The sequence below is a fragment of the Pleurodeles waltl genome, chromosome 5 (genome assembly GCF_031143425.1).
Source record: "Pleurodeles waltl isolate 20211129_DDA chromosome 5, aPleWal1.hap1.20221129, whole genome shotgun sequence".
Lineage (NCBI taxonomy): Eukaryota > Metazoa > Chordata > Amphibia > Caudata > Salamandridae > Pleurodeles > Pleurodeles waltl.
Window position 1 is genome coordinate 775480819 of NC_090444.1, and position 23058 is coordinate 775503876.

Here is a 23058-nt window from a genome sequence, read left to right on the forward strand (position 1 = left end):
TGGGGCCGTTTTCCCCATTGGAGCAGGAAGCGCCCACAAGGCCACTTCCTGCTCCGATGGGGAAAACAAAACAGTGATGTCAGCACACCTCGCAGTGTGCTGACGTCACAAAGGGGCGAGTGGGGGGGCGGAGGGAGACACAGAAGATCTTCCGGGTCTCCCGTTTAAAATAAATAAATGAATAAATAAATTAATCCTCCGGTGCAACGAGGATTTTTTAACCCCCTCCCTGGTGTCCGCCACTGGTTGTGACCCGCACCAGGGAGGTAGTGTGGGCGTCGACACTCAAGGGATTAATAAGGTTTATTTTATTTGCATTTTATTGTGGCAAAGTAATAGCCTAAGCTTTGGAAATAATCACTAAAAGTGGATTTTAGTGCAACTCTGGATGACCATGTCCTGGGCATAAAAAAGCAAAGAGATATGTACATTCCCTGTTTTAGGGGATAAACTATTCACCACATATAATTCCTTCACAAGGTCATTTATAAATAGGTAAAATATTAAGGACTCCAATGAACAACCCTGCCATGCTCCCTAAAATGCTGCTATTCATTCCATGTACTCATTTTTGTTCTACATTGTGATTTGGACCTGGGCTCAGGATTGTAACAATTCTATTCTACATAATATGGCAAGTGTAACTCACAACCTGTTAAATTTAGCCAAACACTATGTCAAAAGCTGCTTTTAGGCCTATGAACCCACAATATAATGGGCAATATGTCTTTAGATTAGACTCATGAACAGAGTCACTGAGGAACAGGCAGTTAGACAAAGTGAAATGGATACAATGAAAGCTTGTTTCAGTACACAGGTGAAGATCTTGGTCTTCAGCTCAATCTTGCTGTGTGAACAGTTAAGAGTTTCCTCATAATCTTAACCTGGCGAGTAATCAGTTATTAGAAAGGTCTTGCCAGCTTTCATAGCTGGTAATAACTTTTGTATATATCTTGTTATGAAACAAAAGACTGAAAACTGTGAAATCACACAACAGTAAAAATGCATAAACTGTCTCCATCAAATACCAGGGATCCCCACTGACAGAAAATCCTAAAACTAATTTCAACATCTTATAGACCTAACCGAAGAAAATCCAAAACAAATGTACTCTCTGTGGCTCAGACAGAGCTCCAACGGAAGAAGGATTAATAAAGAGACAGAGTTAACGAAGGTTTATAACCAGCCCTCCAACCTTCTCCAGTGGGAATCTGTCCTGGATTCTGGAAAAGCACTTACACCTCATATCCAAGAAAACCTTAGGAATTCTGCATGCCAAAGATATACATCTGCAATATAAGCCTGCCAAAAACAGCACTGTCAAGCTCACAAAAAATATATTTATTTCTTTTTTTAAAATTTTGTTAGGTCACCTAACTGAAAGGTCGATGGTGGTCACCATTCCTCTAACTGATATGCTTACTGTACTTAAAGCATCACTCTTTTCTTGGCAACAAAATGGCTGTTGTCAATTTTCTAAAAACTCTTGCAGATAGCAACTGTAATAACCATCTTGTCACTCCAAGTATAAAACAATTGTAACATTTTTGGCTGAACAAATACCAGTCTCTGGTCCAGTCCCTCCAGATATTCGATAATTTCATTTAATTTTCTTGACATTATCTCTGTAAAGGTCGTATGGAAAGAAAAAAGAACTCCCATCACTGGTAGTTGGGCATTCTGTCTTGCCAATACTAGAACTTCAGAATGCTGCCAACCACAGAGTGTATGAATGAAGCTATCTTTTCCAATACACTCTTTGGCTTCTGTCCCTGTCTCTCAGCACTTGAATCTTCGTGAATGGCTCAGCTACAGATCTCTTGATTCCTGCAACAAGACCAGCCGGACTCTCAAACGTCTCTTAGACCACCTTCATAGTTTTTTTGATTGTGTTCATTTACCAATTTAAATCATCATGAAGCAAAAAAAAAATCAAGTGCTTCAACACCTTGTTTCCTTTGACAAGATCCGAGCTTTTATATAACTTGTCTCTCTCAGTTATATCCAATTATGAATCTAGCTACCAGCCAGTCACTGCGCAGTCCCCACTGGTTTCACTTGCAGTTTTTCAACCTTTGACAGAGATATTGGTCACTAACTTCCTTCACACTCTTAAATCAGGTTCTCCCTTGGACCCTGCTCATCCTACTATTCTTGCATTAGCTTCTGATATTATTGTTCCGCCCTTGACGAGTATCCTCAACCACTACCTAACCATAGGATTTCTACCACAATCTATGAAACATGCCGTTGTCAAACCCTTCTTGAAAAACCTCAGGCTTGATCCTACTAGCCTCAGTAATTATAGGCCCATCGCTCTCCATCCAAACCTAGCCAAAATTTTGGAAAAACATGTCAACAAGCAATTTACATTTTTTCTCAAGGATCATGAACTCTTAGACTCCACCCAAATGGGATTTAGACCTCAATATAGCACAGAATCGGCTCTGCTAGCAGTTACTGAAGCTACTCGTCAACTATTAGATCAAAGTGGACATGCAGCCATTATTCTACTTGACCTTAGTGCCGCTTTTGATACAGTAGATCATAATATCCTCTGTGACAGGCTTTCTAATATAGGAATAGTAGGTAATGCATTTACCTGGCTCTCCTCTTTCCTGAAGGGCAGAACCTTTCAAGTTCTGGACCGTTCTTTTCTGTCCCGTACACTCTCCATTACCTGTGGTGTCACACAGGATTCTTCTTTGAGTCCCACCCTTTTCAATGTATATCTCTCCTCCCTAGCTAAAGTTGTAAAACCTTATGACCTCTCGTGATCACATATGCTGACGACACCCAATTGGTAGTCTCTTTCTCTAATGTCAAGGGCTCTTCCCTGACAAATTTTTCTTCTTGCCCAGCTGAGATTGGCAAATGGATGAATATGACCAAATTAAAACTTAATGATGGGAAGTCGGAAGTTATGATTGTGGGCAATGGTGCCCCCACTAATCTTTTGGGTCTCTACCCAGAGGCCTTCAGTAACCTCCCCGTCCCTAAGGATCATATAAAGAGCCTAGGTTTTTGGCTCGACGGTTGCCTTACAATGGAACAGCAAGCAAAATCGATTTCCTCCTCTTGCTTTGGTCTCATGAGAACTCTAAGAAAAATTCTCAATCTTCTGCCACCTCAAGCCAGAAGAATTCTGGTCCAGACCATGATACTCTCCCGTCTGGACTACGGCAATTCCCTCTTCCTTAGCTCTCCTGAGTACGTATTGAAGAAACTTCAGGTAGTACACAATGCGGCCGCAAGACTTCTGATGAATCTACCAAGACATCAATCAGCCAAATCAGCACTAACCTTCCTCCATTGGCTGCTAATAAAACAACAGATTCACTTTAAGGCCCTATGTATGGTACATAAAGCTCTCCATAATAAGGGCCCCCATTTTCTCCGACATAGCATCTCCCCTTATATTCCCACAAGACCCTTGAGATCTTCCACCACCCAGTTAGCTCACATACCACGGTTCAAAAGATCTTCTTGGAGAGGTAACTCCTTCTCAGTCAAGGCAGCTCGCCTCTGGAATTCCCTACCTCTAGAACTTCGGCTCCAGCCACTGGAACTACCATTCCGGAAAAAATTAAGGACCTTCCTTTATCTAACTTAATTTTTCTATTTCTCACATAGCTTGGACTCTTGCACCAAATGTCACTTCCTTTTTTAGCGCTGGGACGCCTACTGGTAGCCATGTGCTGTATAAATCTGCTAAACTAAACTAAACTAAACTACATAAGATTATTTGGTTATATTCTTCTGTGCCTTCTGGATGGTGAAATTGGGGGTTTGAAAAATTATTTATTGGCCCCCCATGTTGTCAGACATTATGTGCTGGAGACAAACACCATCCAACAGACTAACTCACCATGACCAGAATTTGTAGCGGGTGGAAGTAGCACTTGTCAGCACATTCCCTCTACAGTAGAATGCCATGGAGACCTAGTGGCTGTTTGCAAAGGGGCAGCTCAGTCCAGGCAGAGACATGAGCTCCAGTGTAGGTGGAATAAGTATGTGACCATAAGGCCATCGTCCCCTTTGGTGCTTTCCTTTGCAGTCTTGCACTCCCACAAGTACAGCTTGTGTTTCTGCATGACTCTAGTTCATTCATGAGTACACCAGCTGACATCTCTCTCTCCATAACCTCTGACCACACTGTCTTCCTCAGCACAGTCCAGTGCATCAGATGGTCAGGATGTAGCTGACCTTGCCACTACCAAATCGTCATTGACAGGTTCATTTCACAGAACCCAGAGAAGCGAAGAGGAACTCCTTTATATCACACGGGAGCTGCCGCTGAAGAAAAAAAGCAGTTTTGCCTGAGGCTAACTGCCAGCCTCATTGATCACAGGACAACCTGTGATCGATGAGGATGGCAGAAAGAATGCCTTCCACACTAGACTAGAGAGATAGCTGCCATCTTGGGCTCAGGATAAACACACCAAAGTCAAATATACTTTTAAATGGATTTTAGATAGTTATTCTTCTTTTTATTGTTTTGTACTGTGCAAGCTTAAGACTTCAGATCATTATTTTAAAATACCAAGACAGCTCGGGATCTTAGCTAAAACTCTTTCCCTAATTGCGTCACACCAGATTCACCTTTATCTTCAAAACAAGCTCATCACACTGCCCATTGCTTTAGTTTATGCTGTGATCTCTTTGGTCCACCCCAGATCCTTACAACCCGTCCCTTTATTGCGAGAGGAATTTTGCTGGTCTCTCCCCGTGCAACTGACATGTAGGTAGTGGTGTCTCTTATATGCAGTCAATAATGTTGCATTCTATGGCAGAACCCAGAGGTGAGGATTATGTCATGTAGGTAGTGGTGTCTCTTATATGCAGTCAATAATGTTGCATTATATGGCAGAACCCAGAGGTGAGGATTATGACTTTCTTTCTTTGTTTATTTCAACAGCAGCCGCATTCACAAAAAACTGAACGAAGATAACAACACAACCATGACAACAGTAAAACTTAATTTCCCATATCCCCAAAGGAAGGGAAGTTGCAGCAACAGTCCGTGACCAATCGGCCACCATCTTGCTGAATGACCCTTGTCGCTCCCCTCTGGAAGCCCTCTTTCTTCGCTACTCGCAGCCGCCATAGATGAGTACTGTGACTCCGGTCCCAGTCTTGTATGTTTTGATTGTCTTGGATTGAGTTGCTACTGCGTTTGTGCTCGAGGCTTGTGCCTCGTAGGTTTGAGCGGTAGCCTGGAACGTTTTCCGCTCCTTTCGTAACCGCTCCATTTTTCCTTTCATTCCTCGGCTGAGGAGACTGAGGCCGGGTGCAGGCCAGTCCTCCTGCCACTAGAGGATATGTGTCCCTCTTGCGTTTCCAGAGAGACGCTCTATCTCCCCCTGTCGCAGAGCGCAGCGCAGCGTGGATCAAATACAGTTGTTAAGGAGCACCTCCGCCCACGACAGCAGTGTCTTAGTGCCCCTCCAGCCTGGAACAGTGAACACCCAGCGAGGTAGGGAATTCCAGGATTACTGAGCCCTATGTTTGGCAGACAGTGTCCAGGCTGCTAATACCAATTCATTACGCCTGTGTGTCAAGTTGAGGGCGAGGTGGTCTGCCTGGCCCTGCTGGGCCTTTCTCTCCCTTAAGAGAGCTTCTAGTGCCTCCAGGCCTTAAGGGCCAATAGCCTACCTGTCACTTCTGGGGCCTTTCTGGTCAATATCCCTAGGGTCATACCCTTGTTAGGACGCCCCACAGGGGCTTAAGCAGGTCTTTTACTCATAGCTGGGACACCTATCCACTGTCATATTCCCTCTTATCCGGTGGCCACCATACTTTTACCGTTTAGGAGTCTGGTACCTTCCTTGCAGACCCCATGGAGAAGAACAGGGATTATTATGAGGAGGAGAACGTCCAGTATTTCCCCATTATGGAAGAATTCTGTGACACGGTAGATGCCTCTATAATTAAGGCAGTCTCGGATGCAATGGCCCCTCTGGTGAAGAAACTCATGGTCATGGAACATAGGTGCCTACAACCCCTTGTGCCAAGGGAAGATCTGCAAGGGCCTTCGGCCCAAGAACCTCCAGGGTCAGCCTCTGCCTGCCTCCCCAAGACCCCGTGCGAACGCCCGTCAGACTCTGGGATAGACTTGGATGCCTTTACCAGGTTAACCAAGGTGTTTCTGGGATCAAACCACTTCGTACCCCCAGCCTTGCCCATTTAATTGGGGTCCTCACGGCCCCACGGGGTGTGCTCGAATTCCCATTCATCTCCACCTTCCAATGATTCCCATACAGGCTCAGACAGTGATTCAGACCATGACTGGTCCTGGAGACCCTCTTCCAACCCGTCCACAGGGATTCAGACCTCTACGGCGGAGCCAGAAGAGGCCCAATCAAACCTCCTGGACTCGGAGGAGCTGGTACACCTCAGCTTCTCAGAGTGGACCCTAGTGGACAAGGTGGCCAGATACGTAGCCGGCAGGCTATGCAAGCCTCTGGATCAGGAGGTGAGAAATCACCTGAGAGTGGAGTGCCCCCGCTCTTCACTGGAGGGGAAGGTGGCTGCCTCACCAGAAATAGTTGCACGTATGGCCACTTTTCTAGCCAAATACATTCAAAAGCCTATGAAGAGCATTGACTGCTCCTGGCGGTCATGCCAGGACAAACTTCTGGACATCACTGGGCCTTCTAGTGAAGATTTTTGATATGGCGGAGGACGCCAAAGCATCGGAGCCCTTATTTCCTCTGATGTCCTGTCCAGCTGGGCCAAATGGGCCATCAAATTTCTTGGCAATTCCAACTGTCCTATCTCCACGGAGAGGCGCAGATCTCTGTTGATTAAGATTGATCCGAAGCTCGGAAAGTTAGCAACTTCGGAGGCAGGCCAGGTGGCTCAAGGGGGGCTCTTTGGTGACCCATTCGTCAAGGAGCTTGGGAAGTTCGTATCCACATTCAACTCCCTGGACAAAGCCCAGTCTACAGTGAAATGCATCTTTAATGCGTGCGTTTTCTCTGGGGCTGGCCGTTGTAGAGCGCGATCGGCTAGCCGATCCAACTTCTCTGCCTCCGACATGGGCCAGCCTCCCCAGCGAGCCCAGTGGCAGGATGCCACACAATTTAGGGGACTCTACCCCACCAGAGGGCAGGCACGCCACAGAGTGAGTTTTTCTTCTTAATTTGCAGTCGATTGGGGGGTGGTCTAGCTCAGTTGGTGCACAATTGAAGGGCTCTGACGTCTGATGCCTGGGTGTTACAGACAGTGCATGGGGTCCAAATAGAGTTCTACAGGGCTCCGTCCCAACCCATTCCTCCTAGTCCCATACCCTCTTCCGGGCAGGAGGCCCGCCTTATTCAGCGGGAGGTTCATGAACTCCTGGCAAAGGGGCCAATTTGCCCTGCCACGCCTCACCCTTGCAGGTTTCACAGCAATTTATTTCTGGTACAGAAGCCCCACGGCTGTCAACGCCTGGTGATCAACCTCTGGGAATTTCCTAGCGTTCCGCCACTTCACGATGGAGGGCATTCATCTCCTTCGCGACCTCCTCTGTCCCAACGACTGGATGGTGCAGTTGAATCTGAAGGACGCTTACCTCACAGTCCCCATCTTTCCACTGCATGGGCATTTTCTCCAATTCCTATGGCAAGGACAAACTTTTGAGTTCCCCCCTTTCTGCCGTTCAGCCTGTCCTCAGCCCTGTGGTGTTTTACCAAGGTGCTGAAACCAGTGATAGAACATTTGCGGGCTTTCGGGATACAGATGATTGTGTATCTGGACAACATGTTGTTGATGGATCAATGCCCACATTCTTTGTCCCACTATCTTCAGGTGGCAGTGGACCTGATCCAGTCCCTGGGTTTTGTTATCAACCAGGCAAAGTCAAGCCTAATTCCTTTGCGTGCGCAAAACCACCGTTTTGGGCTTTGTGATCAATTCAGTGTCATCCACACACAGTCTTCCTTTGAGGAAAGTGGCGAAAATTCGACACGAGATGAGGAGGACTTTGGCAAAGTCAAGAACCTCCCTCCGCCAGATCGCCAGGGTGGTGGGCCTGCTTTCATCATCAATTCAGGCCATTTTTCTAGGTCCTTTCCACTTTCGGGCCTTGCAACATTTGAAGGCATCACACCTGTGACGCAGCCTCACATACTCACAGCACGTTCCCTTGTCAGACGGGCCAAGGAGGAGCTATATTGGTGGCTCTCTCATATGGAGGCATGGAAAGGCAGCGCAATTTTAGAATCTCACCAGACCTCATCATCGAGTCCGATGCCAGTAGCTCAGGTTGTGGGGCCCGCTGTGGGGAATTTACTACCGGAGGAGGAAGGTCTACTGCATATCAGTCCCTGCACATCAATTGCCTGAAGCTGTTGACGGTCTCCTTTGCGTTCATACTCCTGAAGATGGGCAATGTAGCGGCAGTCTGCTACTTTAATTATCTGGGGGTACTCGATTGAAAGCCCTCTCAGACCTTGCGAAGGACTTTTGGCAGTACTGCCTAGATCACCATGTTTCAGTGACAGTGGACCATCTGCCTGGGACCGTGAACCAGGTGGTGGAGTGGCAATCTCGCCATCTCAGGGACTTCGGCCTGTGGAAGCTTTTCCCACGATGTTCCAAGCCCTCTCCTCCCGGTAGAGTCCGTTCACTATTGGCCTGTCTGCGTCCCACCTGGATCACTAGCTTCCCAAGTACTTCAGCAGGAGGCCGGACCAAGAGGCAGTAGCGACTGATGCTTTTATCCAGGATTAGGCAGTGGAGCAGGGTTACGCCCTTCCCCCATACTCCAGGTCCGCAGACAGGGAGCGAAGTTGGGGTTGATCACCCCAGTGTGGAATTCGCAAGTTTGGTTTCCGGTTCTAATGGAACTTTCATGGGCTTCTCCAATCCTTATCTCCTGAGCGTCCCCTCAGTTAGCTATCCTGTTATTCCTCATCTCCTGTAGGAGAGTGTCTGATGTCAGGGCCCTGGATATTACCAGCAGATTCTTTACCCAGAATTGGGTTACTTTTCATGCGTCTCAGCGGATGAAATGTCATTCCCAGGTGTGTTCAGGTGCATTAAGGCCTTTGAGGCAATGACGGTGGAGCTTTGCCCTCAGGGGGAGAGACAATTGCTAATTGTGTTAGGGAGAACTTTCAAGGCGGTTTCTTCCCCAACAATCAAAAGGTGGGTGCGAGGGATCATGTCAGAAGTGGAGATTGATATCTGTGTTTTTGGAGCACACTCTGCTCATGGGGCAATGGCCTCAAAAGCATTTGTGCTTGGAGCCTCCTTGGAGGATATTTTGAATGCTGCAGACTGGTCTTCAGATTCAACCTTTAAGAAGTTTTATTTTAAGCCAGTCACCTCCACTGCGGAGCTGGTGGTGGATAAGCTTTGAACTGGCATAATTCTTGCCTCCGCGTGCTGCCATAAAATGAAAAAAATCCTAGCTACCGTAACGGAAAGTTTCAATTCTATTAAGGACTCGGAGGAGAGGATTAGCCCACCCTCAGCTGAGAGCTGGCCCACCTGGATTACTGGATGCACTTATCAAAGTAAGTAAAGTGTTTTTCTCACTCTGGTTGATGATAGTTGTTATGGATTGATAAACCTCTTTGGTGTTAAATGGTGGATCTTCTGCTTTAATTAATATCATGGTCCTTGTTAAAGAAAGTAAAGAAAAGAAGGATGTTCTCCAGCTAACCAATGTTTTTTGATTTATTGGAATGGAGTCCTCCAAACAGGAATGAAATTGATCCAGGGTCGTCTCATTGCAGGAAGAAAGAGGGCTTCCGGAGGGGAGCGACAAGGGTCATTTGGCAGGATAGTGGCTGACTGGTCACCGACTGTTGCTGCAAATTCCCTTTCCTTGGGGATATGGGAAATGAAATTTTACTGTTGTCATAGTTGTGCTGTTATCTTCATTCAGCTTTTTGTGAATGCGGCTGCTGTTGCAATAAACGAAGAAAGAAAGGCATAATCCAAGTCCTTAATAGAACTGAAACTTTCTGTTACAATAGCTAGGAAATTTGTTATTCTACCACCATGAAACTCTCCTCTGGCCACGTCAGGCCTCAGCTCTACAAACGACACAGTTTGAGTACAGCCCATGCACAGCTTCTTGGTAGTTTTCTGAAGTCACCTGTCCAAAGGAAAAAAGCAAGTGCCTGGTTAGCACAAGCATTTTGAAAAATACCACATTCACTTATATAAGCGTAATTCTTCGTACCTGCTTATTATAACACAGAATGTTGGGAAACTTCGTGCCCTTGACCATCCTCTGGGAGAAATCAATGTATGTATTTCATAAAAGTACAAAAAGCACAAGTGAAATTGTTTAATTTGGTAACGGTCAAATATTCAGACCAAGCACGCCTTATTAAGGCTGCCAACGAGTCTGGGACCTGATCAGCCTAACACCATACCGTAGCTTTCATTTAGGATGTTTAACAACTGTGCATTTGCAAAATAACACATTACATTAATAGCAATACATTTTCTTAAAGCGGACTAAGTTTTGTTGCATGAAAGGTTTTCAATGACTGGTTTTGGTAGTAAAATGGTGTGCCTTACCGATACTCTGCTACGCAGTCTACCAGACCCCTGTAGTGAAGGGTATGATGGTGAACTGCGCTTTCAAGTGCCTTTACTCCGTGGATATCTCCCAGGATGTGTCCCACGCTGGATAAGTAGCCAGAGACATCAATGTCGTCTTTGTCCGGAATTTGGTCCTCTGACGACAGAAGCAGCGCTTCCAAAGATGCATGAAACTGTTTTCCTTTTGAAAATATAGCTAGGCAGTAAAGATAGATAACACTGAGATCTCAAACCAAAAGAACAGATGATGAAACCAAATATAAGAAAACAAACGAACCTAGTGAATACAATTAAGTGGAACCACCAAAAAGCTGCAAAGGTTGTTGCAGGATCCTTGTCATACACATCATTGATACAACCTATGGAATCGTATGCTTAACAAAACACTTCAAGTACTATTGATAAGGTCATAATGCTAACTAACATTATTAGTAGCTCCTTGTAGTCTTTAGTGCTAGGAGTAACTGCCTGTATTGTCAGAAGGGTGAAAAGCTCTGTCCTAGCCACATTTCAATTTCATCTGTGGATTAAAATCGCACACAACTGCATTCAGAGTGATAGAGATGGTGAGAGCAGCGCCTATTATCAGTGGAAGATAACATCACTGCAGAACCATGGGCAAGCAATATGTTCTTCTTCAGTAAAGATCACTCTACAGATGTATGTACTAATGGAACATAACACACAGCAAAGCTAGCTTACAGGGTGGAGGGTACCCAGGAACAAGCCTTCCCTTAAAGAGGGTCTTGATAACAGCTTAACAATTTTGAGGTCCTACTCGAGACATCATCTAAACAGTTACAAATTAAAGACTGCAGAATATGTGAAAGAGGAAAGACGTAAAGATGCCTAAAAATGGTGGCCTTTCCACATGCAGACTATGCCCGAGTTGACTAACTAGTGAGCTACTTGCTTTCAGGCAGAACAAACATTCGCAAATAAGCAAAATCCAATAGGCGTGGTCGCTGGCCGGCAGCCTTTTGGTAACGCAATTCTTGTTTTGTTCTGTCATGGTTTTTGCAACATCTTATTGTTGTCAAAGCTGCTGGGGCCACACCAATGTAAAAATAAATTTGCTAAAGGCAAAATATTATTTTGTCTCCAAAAGCACATTACCATAGTAGTCCCTAGCCCTGAAGAGTACTCCTTTGTGTGTGTGACTTGGAAAAGTACAGCATTCCATAACTCAGAGTGAGGTCAGCCGATGGCAGAAGGGGGAGAACCAATGACCTATGATGCATGCTGGAGTTGATGGAAGAAAAATGTGAATGACAGAATAACAGACTTACGGATCAAGTCAGGATAAAAAACCCTATAACTAATTATGTTATACAGACAATTTTAGTAAAACTGAAAGGTCTCGGATGACACCAGACCTAAAAAAAACATTTGATCGGGTTTTGGCTGCCAGCCTCTTGCCTTTGCGAATACTTATTTGTAATGTTTTTGTACATCTTTATTACAAATAGAGAGTGAAAAGATAAACACGGAGGCATACCCTTTCAGGCTTGGAGTACTGCATACATTATGCAAAAAAGAAGCAGAGAACTCTGGGTAGTTCCCAAGTTTAGGCGGAGAGCAGCTCCTGTACAGTGCATCTTACAACACCAGCGACACTCTGAATCTGCTCACCTCAATTGTCTACTCTTCTAGCAAACATTTTGAACATAGGATTAGCACAGTGCAATCCATGCTGAGCAAGAGAGGGACAAAGTATTTTGCCATTTTTACAGCAAAGTCTGTGTGTGCAGATGTACTCCATATGAAGGAGCAAAACACAGTCACCCAAGTGAAGTTAGCCAGTGGCTGAAGTGAGCGGATCCATTGCACCATGCTGTTGTGGGCAGAAGCAAAATGTTAATGACACAACAGACCATTGGATGAAGAATGCTGGCTGAAAGCCCTTTTACGTATATTAAACATATAACTTTAGTGAAATCAAAAGTCTTGGATACTGTGTAAAAACGGTAATGTATGAGTTTAAGTGTTCTGATGTGTAGGCTATAATTGCTATGATGATGTGATGAAGGTGGGAACATAATTATACAGTTACTCATACACATGTACACACTGAGGCCCTGGTTTCCGATGACGCCATGCAATGCAGAGCAGCAACCAAGGTTTTCGCACTGTGTTGTGTGAGATGGAGAGAGCAGGAAAACACCATATTTACTAATATATGGGGCTGTCCTGCTCTCTGCCTAGTGATGGTGTACGATCAGGCTGGTGCACATCTTTGAACTACAGTGAAAAGATTTCTGCATCATGTCTAGAACAGGTATTGTATTTGATGGTATGCTGCCAGTACAAAATACAATGCTTAGACTAACTTTTGAACTTTTCCTACTTGAATATGTGCTGTACAGTACAGCACACGTGGTAGGAAAGTACCATCTTTCTTGGCATGTTACCCCCATTTATACATGTATGTCAGTATGTTTTTGCCTGTCCCACTGGATCCTGCTGGTCAGGACCCCAGTGCTCATAGTTTGTGGCCTAATGTGTGTGTTGTCAGTAGTGCTAACCAGAACCTCAGTGCTTATGCTCTCTCTGCGTCCAAATTTGTCACTATAGGCTAGTGACTTAATTTACCAATTCCAATTGGCACACTGGACCCCCCTTATAAGTCCCTAGTATAGGGTAACTAGGTAACCAGGGCACTGGGGTTCCAGGAGATCCTTATGGGCTGCAGCATTTATTTTGCCACCCATAAGGAGCTCAGAGGAACCCTTTCACAGGACTGCCACTGCATTCTGCATGAAATAGTGCACACACTATTTCACAGCCATTTTCACTGCACTTAAGTAACTTATAAGTCACCTATATGCCTAACCTTCATTTACTGAAGGCTAGGTGCAAAGTTACTGTGTGTGAGGGCACCCTTACACTAGCAAAGGTGCCCCCACGTTGTCCAGGGCCAATCCCTCAGACTTCGTGAGTGCAGGGACACCATTAAAAGCTTGTACTACATATATGTCAATACATGTATGTAGCTTCACAATGGTAACTCCAAATATGGCCATGTGAGGTGTCTAAGATCATTGAATTGAACCCCCAATCCAAATTTGGTATGAGGGGGCAATTCCATGCAGCCTGGGGCTCCACCATGGACCCCCAATACTGCCAAACCAGTTCTCTTAGGTTTCCACTGCAGCCCCAGCTGCTGCCACCTCATAGACAGGGTTCTGCCCTCCTGCGGATTGAGCAGCTCAATCCCAGGAAGGCAGAACAAAGCACAGCAAAGTGGTTTTGCTCAGTGCCAGGAACTACTGTGGCAATCAGTGGTGTAACAAAACAGGAGGGGGCCCCCCTGCAAAGAACATGGAGGGCCACCCCCCTTCCAGACTCACACAAGGCAGATGCTGTGAAAGGGGAGTGACCTCTCCCTGTCCATCATCACCCCAGGGGTGGTGCCCAGAGCTCCTCCAGTGTGTCCCAGACTTCAGACATCTTGTTTTCCAAGGTGTGGGGACACTCTGGAGGCCTCCGAGTGGCCAGTGCCAGCTGACGTCAGAGAACCCCTCCTGATAGGTCCATACCTGGTTAGGTAGCCAAACCCCCTCTCAGGGCTATTTAGGATCTCTCCTGCGGGTTCCTCTTCAGATTCTGCTTACAAGTTTCCATCAGGAATCCTCTGCAACTACTGCTTCATCCTCGGACCTCGGATCGACTGCAGACTGCTCCAGGAACCGCTGTAACTGCAACAAAGTATCCAGAAGAGCTACTTCGACTTTGCAACTTCAGCTCCAGCCAGCAACTGCAACAGTTTCCACTGTGTGCACTCTCTGGGGACTGCCTGTATTCACCCTGCACCAGAAGGACCGAAGAAATCTCCCGTGGAGGGACGGAGTCACTTCCCTGCTTCAGCAGGCACCTTCTAAGACAACAACGGGTTCTCTTGGACTCCTCTCTTGGCATCGAGCGTGCTCCTTGGAACACAGGTGATGGACCCCTTTGACAGAGACTGTCCTAAGGTCCTGCTGTCCAAATTTGGAGGAGGTAAGAGCTTGCCTTCCCCGTTCGCAACAGTACCCCTGTGCACCGCGTCATCTTCACCTCCTGAGGCCTATGTGTATTATTTGTAAGAATCCTTCGTGCACAGGCGGGCCCAGGTCCCCAGCACTCTATCCTGCGACGCTCAACTCGCGGAGTTGTTCTCCGGTAGCGTTGGACCTTCTTTTGTAATGCTGCAGTAACTGCAATTTGCACCTTCTTTGTCCTAGTGTGCTGGGACCTACGTGGGTGCTGCCTGGCTCCCTCCAATGTTGGGAGCCCCCTCTGCCTCCTCAGTCTGAGTTGAGGCCCCCAGGTCCCTCCTTGGTCCAATCAGCGCCATTTTGACGCAATCTGCGACATTTCTTGAACCAAGGCTTGTTGGACGAATCCAGCGCTGCAACTCGCCTGCATCCAACATCTCCACGTGGGACATCCTTTGCATCATGCAGGAACCCGCAGCCATCTTCTTTGGTGCTCTTCTGCAGACTTCATCCAACCGGAGAATCCTCTTTTGCACAATATTCTAGGTTGGTAGGGGCTCCTGTCCTTCCTGGAATCTTCTGTGACTTCTAGACTTGGTCTCCTCTCTTCACAGGTCTTCAGATCCAGGAATCCACCATTTGTTGCTTGCAGTCTTGCTTGGTTCTTGCAATAACTCTAATCACGACTTGTAGTGTGTCCTAAGGAAACTTGCAGTACTTTACTCCTACTTTCCTGGGCTCTGGGGTGGGGTATTTTATTCACCTTTGTGGTTTTCCTACTCTCCCAGCGATTCTCTACACACTACACTTGTCTAGAGGGGAATTCATGATTCACATTCCACTTTCTTAGTATATGGTTTGTGTTGCCCCAGACCTATTTCTTTCTATTGCGTTCTATGGTATTTCCTATTGTTTGCACTATCCTATGACTATTTACTCACCTTATTTTGGTGTCTAGTGTATATTTTGTGTATAATACTTACCTCCAGAAGGAGTATTGCCTCTAAGATATTTTTGGCCTTTTGTCACTAAAATAAAGCACCTTTAGTTTTGGTAACACTGAGTATTGTATTTTATTGTGTATAAGTACTGTGTAACTATAGTGGTATTGCAGGAGCTTTGCATGTCTCCTAGTTCAGCCTAAGCTGCTCTGCTCCAGCTACCTCTATCAGCTTAAGCTGCTAGAACACTAATACGGGATAACTGGACCTGGTATAAGGTGTGAGAACCCAAGGTACCCACTACAAACCAGGCCAGCCTCCTACAAATGTACAGTTTGAAAAGTTTGGAGAAAAAAGTTTTTTTCTATTTTAGGCCTGTCTCAAAGAGGCATTATTTTCTGGTGCAAGACCCTGTCTGTTATTGTTAATAGACAGGGATCTGCGCAAAAAGCCATGGGTCGTTACATGGGAACGAACATGTACCTCCCACGGAGTGGCCCCTTGATGCAAAGTAATGCAAAGCAGTGCAAGTGCTCCTTTAGGTTACTTTCAAGCAACATTCGGTGCAAAGCAAGTTTTGCGCTGGAAAATAAATCCAAAATAAACATTGTGCTCAAATATGTATCAAACTCAGTGCAAAACATTAGTAAATCTGCCTCTTCACTGCCAACAACCAGCACTCACACACAAACACTGGTTTAGTAATCAGGGTGTGGTAGCTAAGGCCTTGCTCCCTTTGGACTCTGCAACTATGAGACTTGTCTTGGTTTACTCAGCTCACTGTTTATCCGTCTACAGGCCATTCATTGAGGAGGTTCAGGAGGCCCTCGGACAAGGATTATCTGCCAGAGGGAGCACATGTAAAATGGTAAGTGGTGGCGCCCAACGTTTTGTTCAAAAGCCTGAGAATGGTGCTACTGCAAAGGGATGTGGTAAATACCAAGGCTGTGTGGTCTTGAACTACTTCATGCTTCTTTATTCCACCACCAGACACACTGCCCCTTTATCTCACTTTTGCATGATTTTTTTAATTCCTGCTTTCCCCCTTTGTCACTGTTTTCACTCTTCCTCTTCCTCCACATTCTTTCCTGCTTTTGTGTTTTTCTCTGTTCTGCTCTAGACCAAACTCTGATAAGAGAAAATAAATGCAGGTGGATCCTGGTCATATTAAGCACTGGTAAAACGTCTCTTTGTTTATAATACTTGATTCTTTTTTGTGGACAAACCGGTCATGAAACGGAGCACAAACTATAGTTTTAAGAGTGTGCACCGAAGAGATGAACGAGTTACTTACCTTCGGTAACGACTTTTCTGGTGGATACATTAGCTACCTGTGGATTCCTCACCTCATGAATACTCCCATGGCGCCAGCATTCGACGGAAATCTTCTTACTAGTCTCTGCACGTCGACGAGGACGTCACTGTCGCCCACGCGACGCCGTCTGACGTCATACAGGCAATAAGAGGTCCTCGACGACGTGCGGACGTCAGTACCAATCATTTTTTACGTGCATGAGAACAACCAGGCAATGCAATGAAAGAGCAAGGCAACATCCATTATATTGTAAAAATACACCACATTGTATGAATAACTGTAAATCTTTTTATGTACATATATATATATATAAAACTCTCTCTTTTAAAATATATACACACACCAAGTATATACACAAAGATATATACATATATACATATATATATATAAATATATTATATATACATCTATTGCACCCTCAAAGACCAAGAGGAGCGCACTCAAGGATTACTTGGTAAGACCAGAAAGGCAACGGGGAGGCGGGTGGGACCGTGAGGAATCCACAGGTAGCTAATGTATCCACCAGAAAAGTCGTTACCGAAGGTAAGTAACTCGTTCTTCTGATGGATACAACTACCTGTGGATTCCTCACCTCATGAATAGAGTCCCAAAGCAGTACCACGCCCGGCGGTGGGTGCCTAAATGGTCAAACCAAGAAATCCTGCAGCACTGACCGTGCAAAATGGCCGTCCCTTCTAACCTCAGAATCCAAACAGTAATGTTTTGCAAAAGTGTGAAGGGACGACCAAGTTGCGGCCTTACAGATGTCGACCACAGGAACACCTCTGGCCAAGGCCGAAGTGGCCGACTTAGCTCTGGTGGAATGAGCTCTAATGCCCTCAGGAGGATCCTTCTTTACCAAAGAGTAACATATTTTAATGCAAAGAACAACCCACCTGGATAGTGTTCTCTTGTGGACTGCCTTTCCTCTCCTCTTGCCCACGTATCCAATAAACAGCTGATCCTCCAGCCTGAAATCCTTTGTTCTATCGATAAAGAAGCTCAACGCTCTCTTTGGGTCCAGACGGTGCAGTCTTTCTTCCTCTTTGGAAGGATGAGGCGGAGGATAGAACGTGGACAAAGTAATTGCCTGAGCCAAATGGAAGGGTGAAACAACCTTCGGGAGGAAAGCAGCCTTGGTCCTCAACACCACCTTATCCCCATAAAAAGTTGTATAAGGGGGTTTTACTGATAAGGCCTGCAACTCACTCACTCTCCTTGCTGATGTTATAGCTATCAGGAAGACAGTTTTTAAAACCAAATACCTCAAGGGGCAAGAATGCATAGGTTCAAAAGGGGACCCCATAAGGAAAGTCAGGACTAAGGACAAATCCCATTGCGGCATAACGAATGGCTTTGGAGGATATTGATTTAGAAGACCTTTCAAGAATCTGATAACAATAGGGGATTTAAATAAAGATGGTTGGTCTGGAAGACATAAGAAGGCTGACAAGGCCGATAAATAACCTTTAATGGTAGCCACTGCACAGCCTTTCTGCGCCAGAGATAGAGCAAAAGACAAAACGTCCGATAGATGAGCATGCAAAGGATCAATCTGCCTCTCTCCACACCACGCAACAAATTTAGACCACCTATTAGCGTAGATAGATTTAGTGGAGTGTCGCCTGGCCGCTAATATAACATCCACTACCTCAGGCGGGAGAGAGAAGGAACTCAGGTTGCCCCGTTCAATCTCCAGGCATGTAGGTGCAGACTCTGGAGGTTGGGGTGTAGAACCTGCCCCTGCGACTGCGAGAGGAGGTCTGCCCTGAAAGGGAGACGGAGCGGCGGGCACATTGAGAGTTGGAGAAGGTCGGAGTACCACACCCTCCTTGGCCAATCCGGAGCTATTAAGATTACTAGAGCCCGGTCTTGGCGAATCTTCCTCAATACTCGAGGAATCAAGGGTATGGGAGGAAACGCGTAAAGCAACTGGCCGCACCAGGTCATTTGAAACGCGTCCCCCAACGCTTCCTGCATCGGATACTGAAGGCTGCAGAACAACGGACAATGCGCGTTCTCTCGAGTGGCGAACAGATCTACCCGAGGAAACCCCCACCTCTGGAAGATTAAACGGACTTGATCTGGATGGAGACGCCACTCGTGGTCTGCCGAGAAGTGGCGACTGAGACTGTCCGCACGCACGTTCAAAACTCCGGCCAGATGGTTTGCTATCAAGCAAATCCGATGGTCCTTTGCCCAGGACCATAGTCGAAGAGCTTCTCTGCAGAGAAGGTACGACCCCACTCCTCCCTGCTTGTTTATGTACCACATCGTGGTAGTATTGTCCGTCAGGACCTGTACCGACTGACCACGAAGGGAAGGGAGGAAGGCCTTGAGAGCCAGACGTACAGCCCGTAATTCTAACAGATTGATGTGAAAAATCTGTTCCTCTGGAGACCAAAGACCTTTGATCTCCAGATCCCCCAGATGAGCTCCCCACCCTAGAGTGGAAGCATCCGTTATGACTGTGGCCACTGGTGGCGACTGCTGGAACGGCTTTCCTTGCGAAAGATTGTTGCTTACAATCCACCACTTCAAATCCACAGCAGCATCTCTGGAGATCTTGACAGTACCCTCTAGATCCCATCTGTGTTGAGACCACTGCCTTCGGAGGCACCACTGAAGAGCCCTCATGTGCCAGCGAGCATGCGTGACCAACAGAATGCAGGAGGCAAAAAGACTGAGCAGACGAAGGACCTTGAGGACTGGAACTACCGCTCCATTTCGAAACATTGGAACCAAATCCTGAATATCTTGAATCCGCTGAGGCGGAGGAAAGGCCCGACCCAATGTTGTATCCAGTACTGCCCCTATGAACAGGAGGCGCTGAGAGGGCTCTAGGTGAGATTTGGGCTTGTTCACCGAAAAACCCAGGTCGAACAACAACTGGGTTGTTGACTGCAGATGACGCAACACAAGCTCCGGGGACTTGGCTTTGATCAACCAGTCGTCCAAGTAAGGGAATACTGCTATCCCCTTCCTTCTGAGCTCTGCCGCAACCACCGACATCACCTTCGTGAAGACTCGAGGTGCTGAAGTAAGACCAAACGGAAGGACCGCAAACTGATAGTGTTGCGATCCCACCACAAACCGGAGATACTTCCTGTGTGACTTGAGTATCGGGATATGAAAGTAAGCATCCTGCAAGTCGACAGACACCATCCAGTCTTCCATGTTCAACGCCAAAAGCACCTGTGCTAGGGTCAGCATCTTGAACTTTTCCTGCTTGAGGAACCAATTCAAGATCCTCAGGTCCAGAATTGGTCTCAAACGACCATCCTTCTTGGGAATCAGGAAATACCTTGAGTAAACTCCTTGACCCCTTTCCTGCTCCGGGACCAACTCCACCGCGCCCTTTAAAAGGAGGACTTCTACCTCCTGTTCTAGCAACAGGAGGTGTTCTTGTGAACAATACGAAGGGCGGGGCGGGATGAGGGGCGGAAACTCCCGAAAAGGAAGGGTGTAGCCTTTTCCCACAACACTGAGAACCCAATTGTCCGACGTAACAGTCTCCCATTTGGTGAGAAAATGCTGTAATCTTCCCCCTACAGGAGAGGCGTGAGTTGGAAATGGTGGAAGCCTAAGGCTGCTTCCCCTGCTGCACCCCGCCAGAGGATGAGGAAGAGGCAGAGTACTGCTGAGAGGCTCCTCTGGTGCGGACCCTACCTCTCCCCCTAAAAGATCTATAGGGATGGGAAGAGGCAGGTTGCTGATATCTTCCCCGAAAGGAAGAGGAGGAAGAGCCACGCCCAAATCCACGAAACCTCCTGAAAAATCTGGAAGAGGCCGTGGAAGAAGGAGCTTGGAGCCCTAACGACTTAGCCGTGGCCCTGCTTTCCTTAAAACGTTCCAAGGCCGAATCAGCCTTAGCCCCAAACAGTTTGTCCCCATCAAACGGGAGATCCAACAATGTGGACTGTACATCAGCCGAAAAGCCCGAGTTACGGAGCCAGGCCTGTCTCCTTGCCACCACAGTTGTGCCCATTGCTCTGGCTACCGAGTCGGTGGTATCCAGTCCCGTCTGGATAATTTGGGTCGCAGCAGCCTGGGCATTTGAGACAAGATCCAAAAGACCCTGGGGAAGCTCTGTAAACGAAGAGGAGATGTCATCCATCAGAGCATGAATATACCTCCCCAGGATACAGGTTGCATTGGTGGCTTTTAACGCCAGACTGCAGGACGAAAAAATCTTCTTCGACTGCGCCTCTAGCTTCTTTGAAACTCTGTCTCCAGGCACCGTCGGAAAAGAACCAGGCCCTGACTTGGACGAACAGGAGGCCTGCACCACCAAGCTCTCCGGCGTAGGGTGCCTGGACAGAAAACCAGGGTCAGTTGGAGCCGCCCGATACCTCCTGGCCGCGGCTCTGTGAACTGCTGGGGAAGATGCCGGCCTCTTCCACACCTCTAAAACCGGATCCAGCAGAGCGTCATTAAAAGGTAACAGAGGCTCCGCCGCGGCTGAGGCCGGATGTAACACCTCTGTCAAAAGGTTTTGTTTCGCCTCCACCACCGGCAAAGGCAGGTCCAAAAAACTAGCTGCCTTCCGTACCACTGCATGAAAGGAAGCAGCCTCCTCAGTATATTCCCCCGGGGACGAAAGGTCCCACTCAGGGGAAGTGTCCAGCCCACTGGCCGACTCCAGTCCACGCAGCCCATCACCCGAGTCCTCTAGCTCTCCTTCCTCTAGGGCTCGTTGGTACTCCTGCTCTTCTAGTACCCGGAGAGCACGTCTCCTTGAATGCAGTCGTTGCTCAATCCGCGGAGTCGACAATGCCTCCGCAGAAGTCGGAGATCGGCGCCGATCTTCCGAAGCCACCGACGTCGCATCCGGCGCCACAGGTAACTTCGGCGCCGACTGAAGAGCAGTTGAAACGGATGGACCCACCGGAGTCACAGGCCGAAATCTCGACGTCGACGGGATGGAAATCCCTGGGGCCAATCCTTCCGAAGCCACCGGAGCGGCCACCGGCGCCGACACTGGCGCCGAGCCCACGTTCCCAAACGGGAGAAAGGGCATAAAGGGTGCCGGCCGAAGAGGCGCAGGATCACCCAAAGAAAAGGCCAAAGGCCCAGCCGGAGCACCCCCTGGAGCCATCTGTTGGAAGATGGCATACATCGCATTCAAGAATGCGGAACTATCGGCTCCAGGGGTGGGAAAAGCCGGATACTGGGGTGCCTGTCTCGGAGGTGACCCCGACGCCGGCCTCGGCGTCTGCGCCGGAGAAAACACTTGAGGCTCCAATACCTCAATCACCGACGCCTGTCCAGGTGAAGTTGGAGACGCCGGAGAAGGCAACGGCGTCGAAGGATGCGGCGTAACCGTGGGGCTGACCTCCCATGTTCTTCGGCGCCGATCCGGAGACCTGGAACGAGCCTCCCTTGAATGACGCCGAGATTCTCTACAGCGCCGGGAGTCTCGATGACGCCGATGTCTTGGAGAAGACTTCTTGTGATGCTTCTCCTTTGACTTGGCCATAAACAGCTTCGCCTCACGTTCTTTAAGAGCCTTTGGATTCATGTGCTGACATGAATCACAAGTCGAGACGTCGTGGTCGGAGCTCAAACACCAAAGGCAATCGGAATGAGGATCCGTCACCGACATCTTGCCTCCACACTCACGACAAGGCTTAAATCCAGACTTTCTCTGCGACATTATTTCCACAGCGAAAGACTACGCAGCAAGATATACACTGTAACCGCAACAGTAACAGTTGCTCCCTCGAAGATAACCGTTTCGAATGCACGGAAAAAAGGGAACTGACGTCCGCACGTCGTCGAGGACCTCTTATTGCCTGTATGACGTCAGACGGCGTCGCGTGGGCGACAGTGACGTCCTCGTCGACGTGCAGAGACTAGTAAGAAGATTTCCGTCGAATGCTGGCGCCATGGGAGTATTCATGAGGTGAGGAATCCACAGGTAGTTGTATCCATCAGAAATACTGATCTAGCAACTGGACAGCTTTTTAATACAGACTCAGCTGACCATGTATTGCATATTATTCAATGAACATTGCTATGAGGAGTAAGTGGTAATGACTTATTTTTTTAACTTAGTGCTTAATACCTTTTGTTGGACATTTTTCTAAGTGCTGTTGATGTGACATACCCAATTTTAAGCTACTCAGTTCATCAATCTTAGAAAGAAGAATGGGTGATTTGCCATCTGAGACTATGGAAAACCAGGCTGCACCCTAAATAAAGGGTATGGGCATAAAAGGCATTTGTTTAAAGAAGGTACTGCAAGCAAAGAAGCAACTGACAGGGTGATTAAAAG

The 23058-nt window shown here is 47.2% G+C and overlaps 1 protein-coding gene across 2 annotated transcripts in view; it reads right to left on the bottom strand.

The window, feature by feature from the left end:
• MGME1 (mitochondrial genome maintenance exonuclease 1) overlaps positions 1–23058 on the bottom strand; it is a 162872-nt gene that overhangs the window by 53246 nt on the left and 86568 nt on the right. For both annotated transcript variants that reach the window (XM_069234750.1, XM_069234751.1), the window contains exon 3: positions 10525–10744. In XM_069234750.1, the coding sequence (XP_069090851.1) occupies positions 10525–10744 (220 nt within the window). The remainder of the gene's footprint in view (positions 1–10524; positions 10745–23058) is intronic.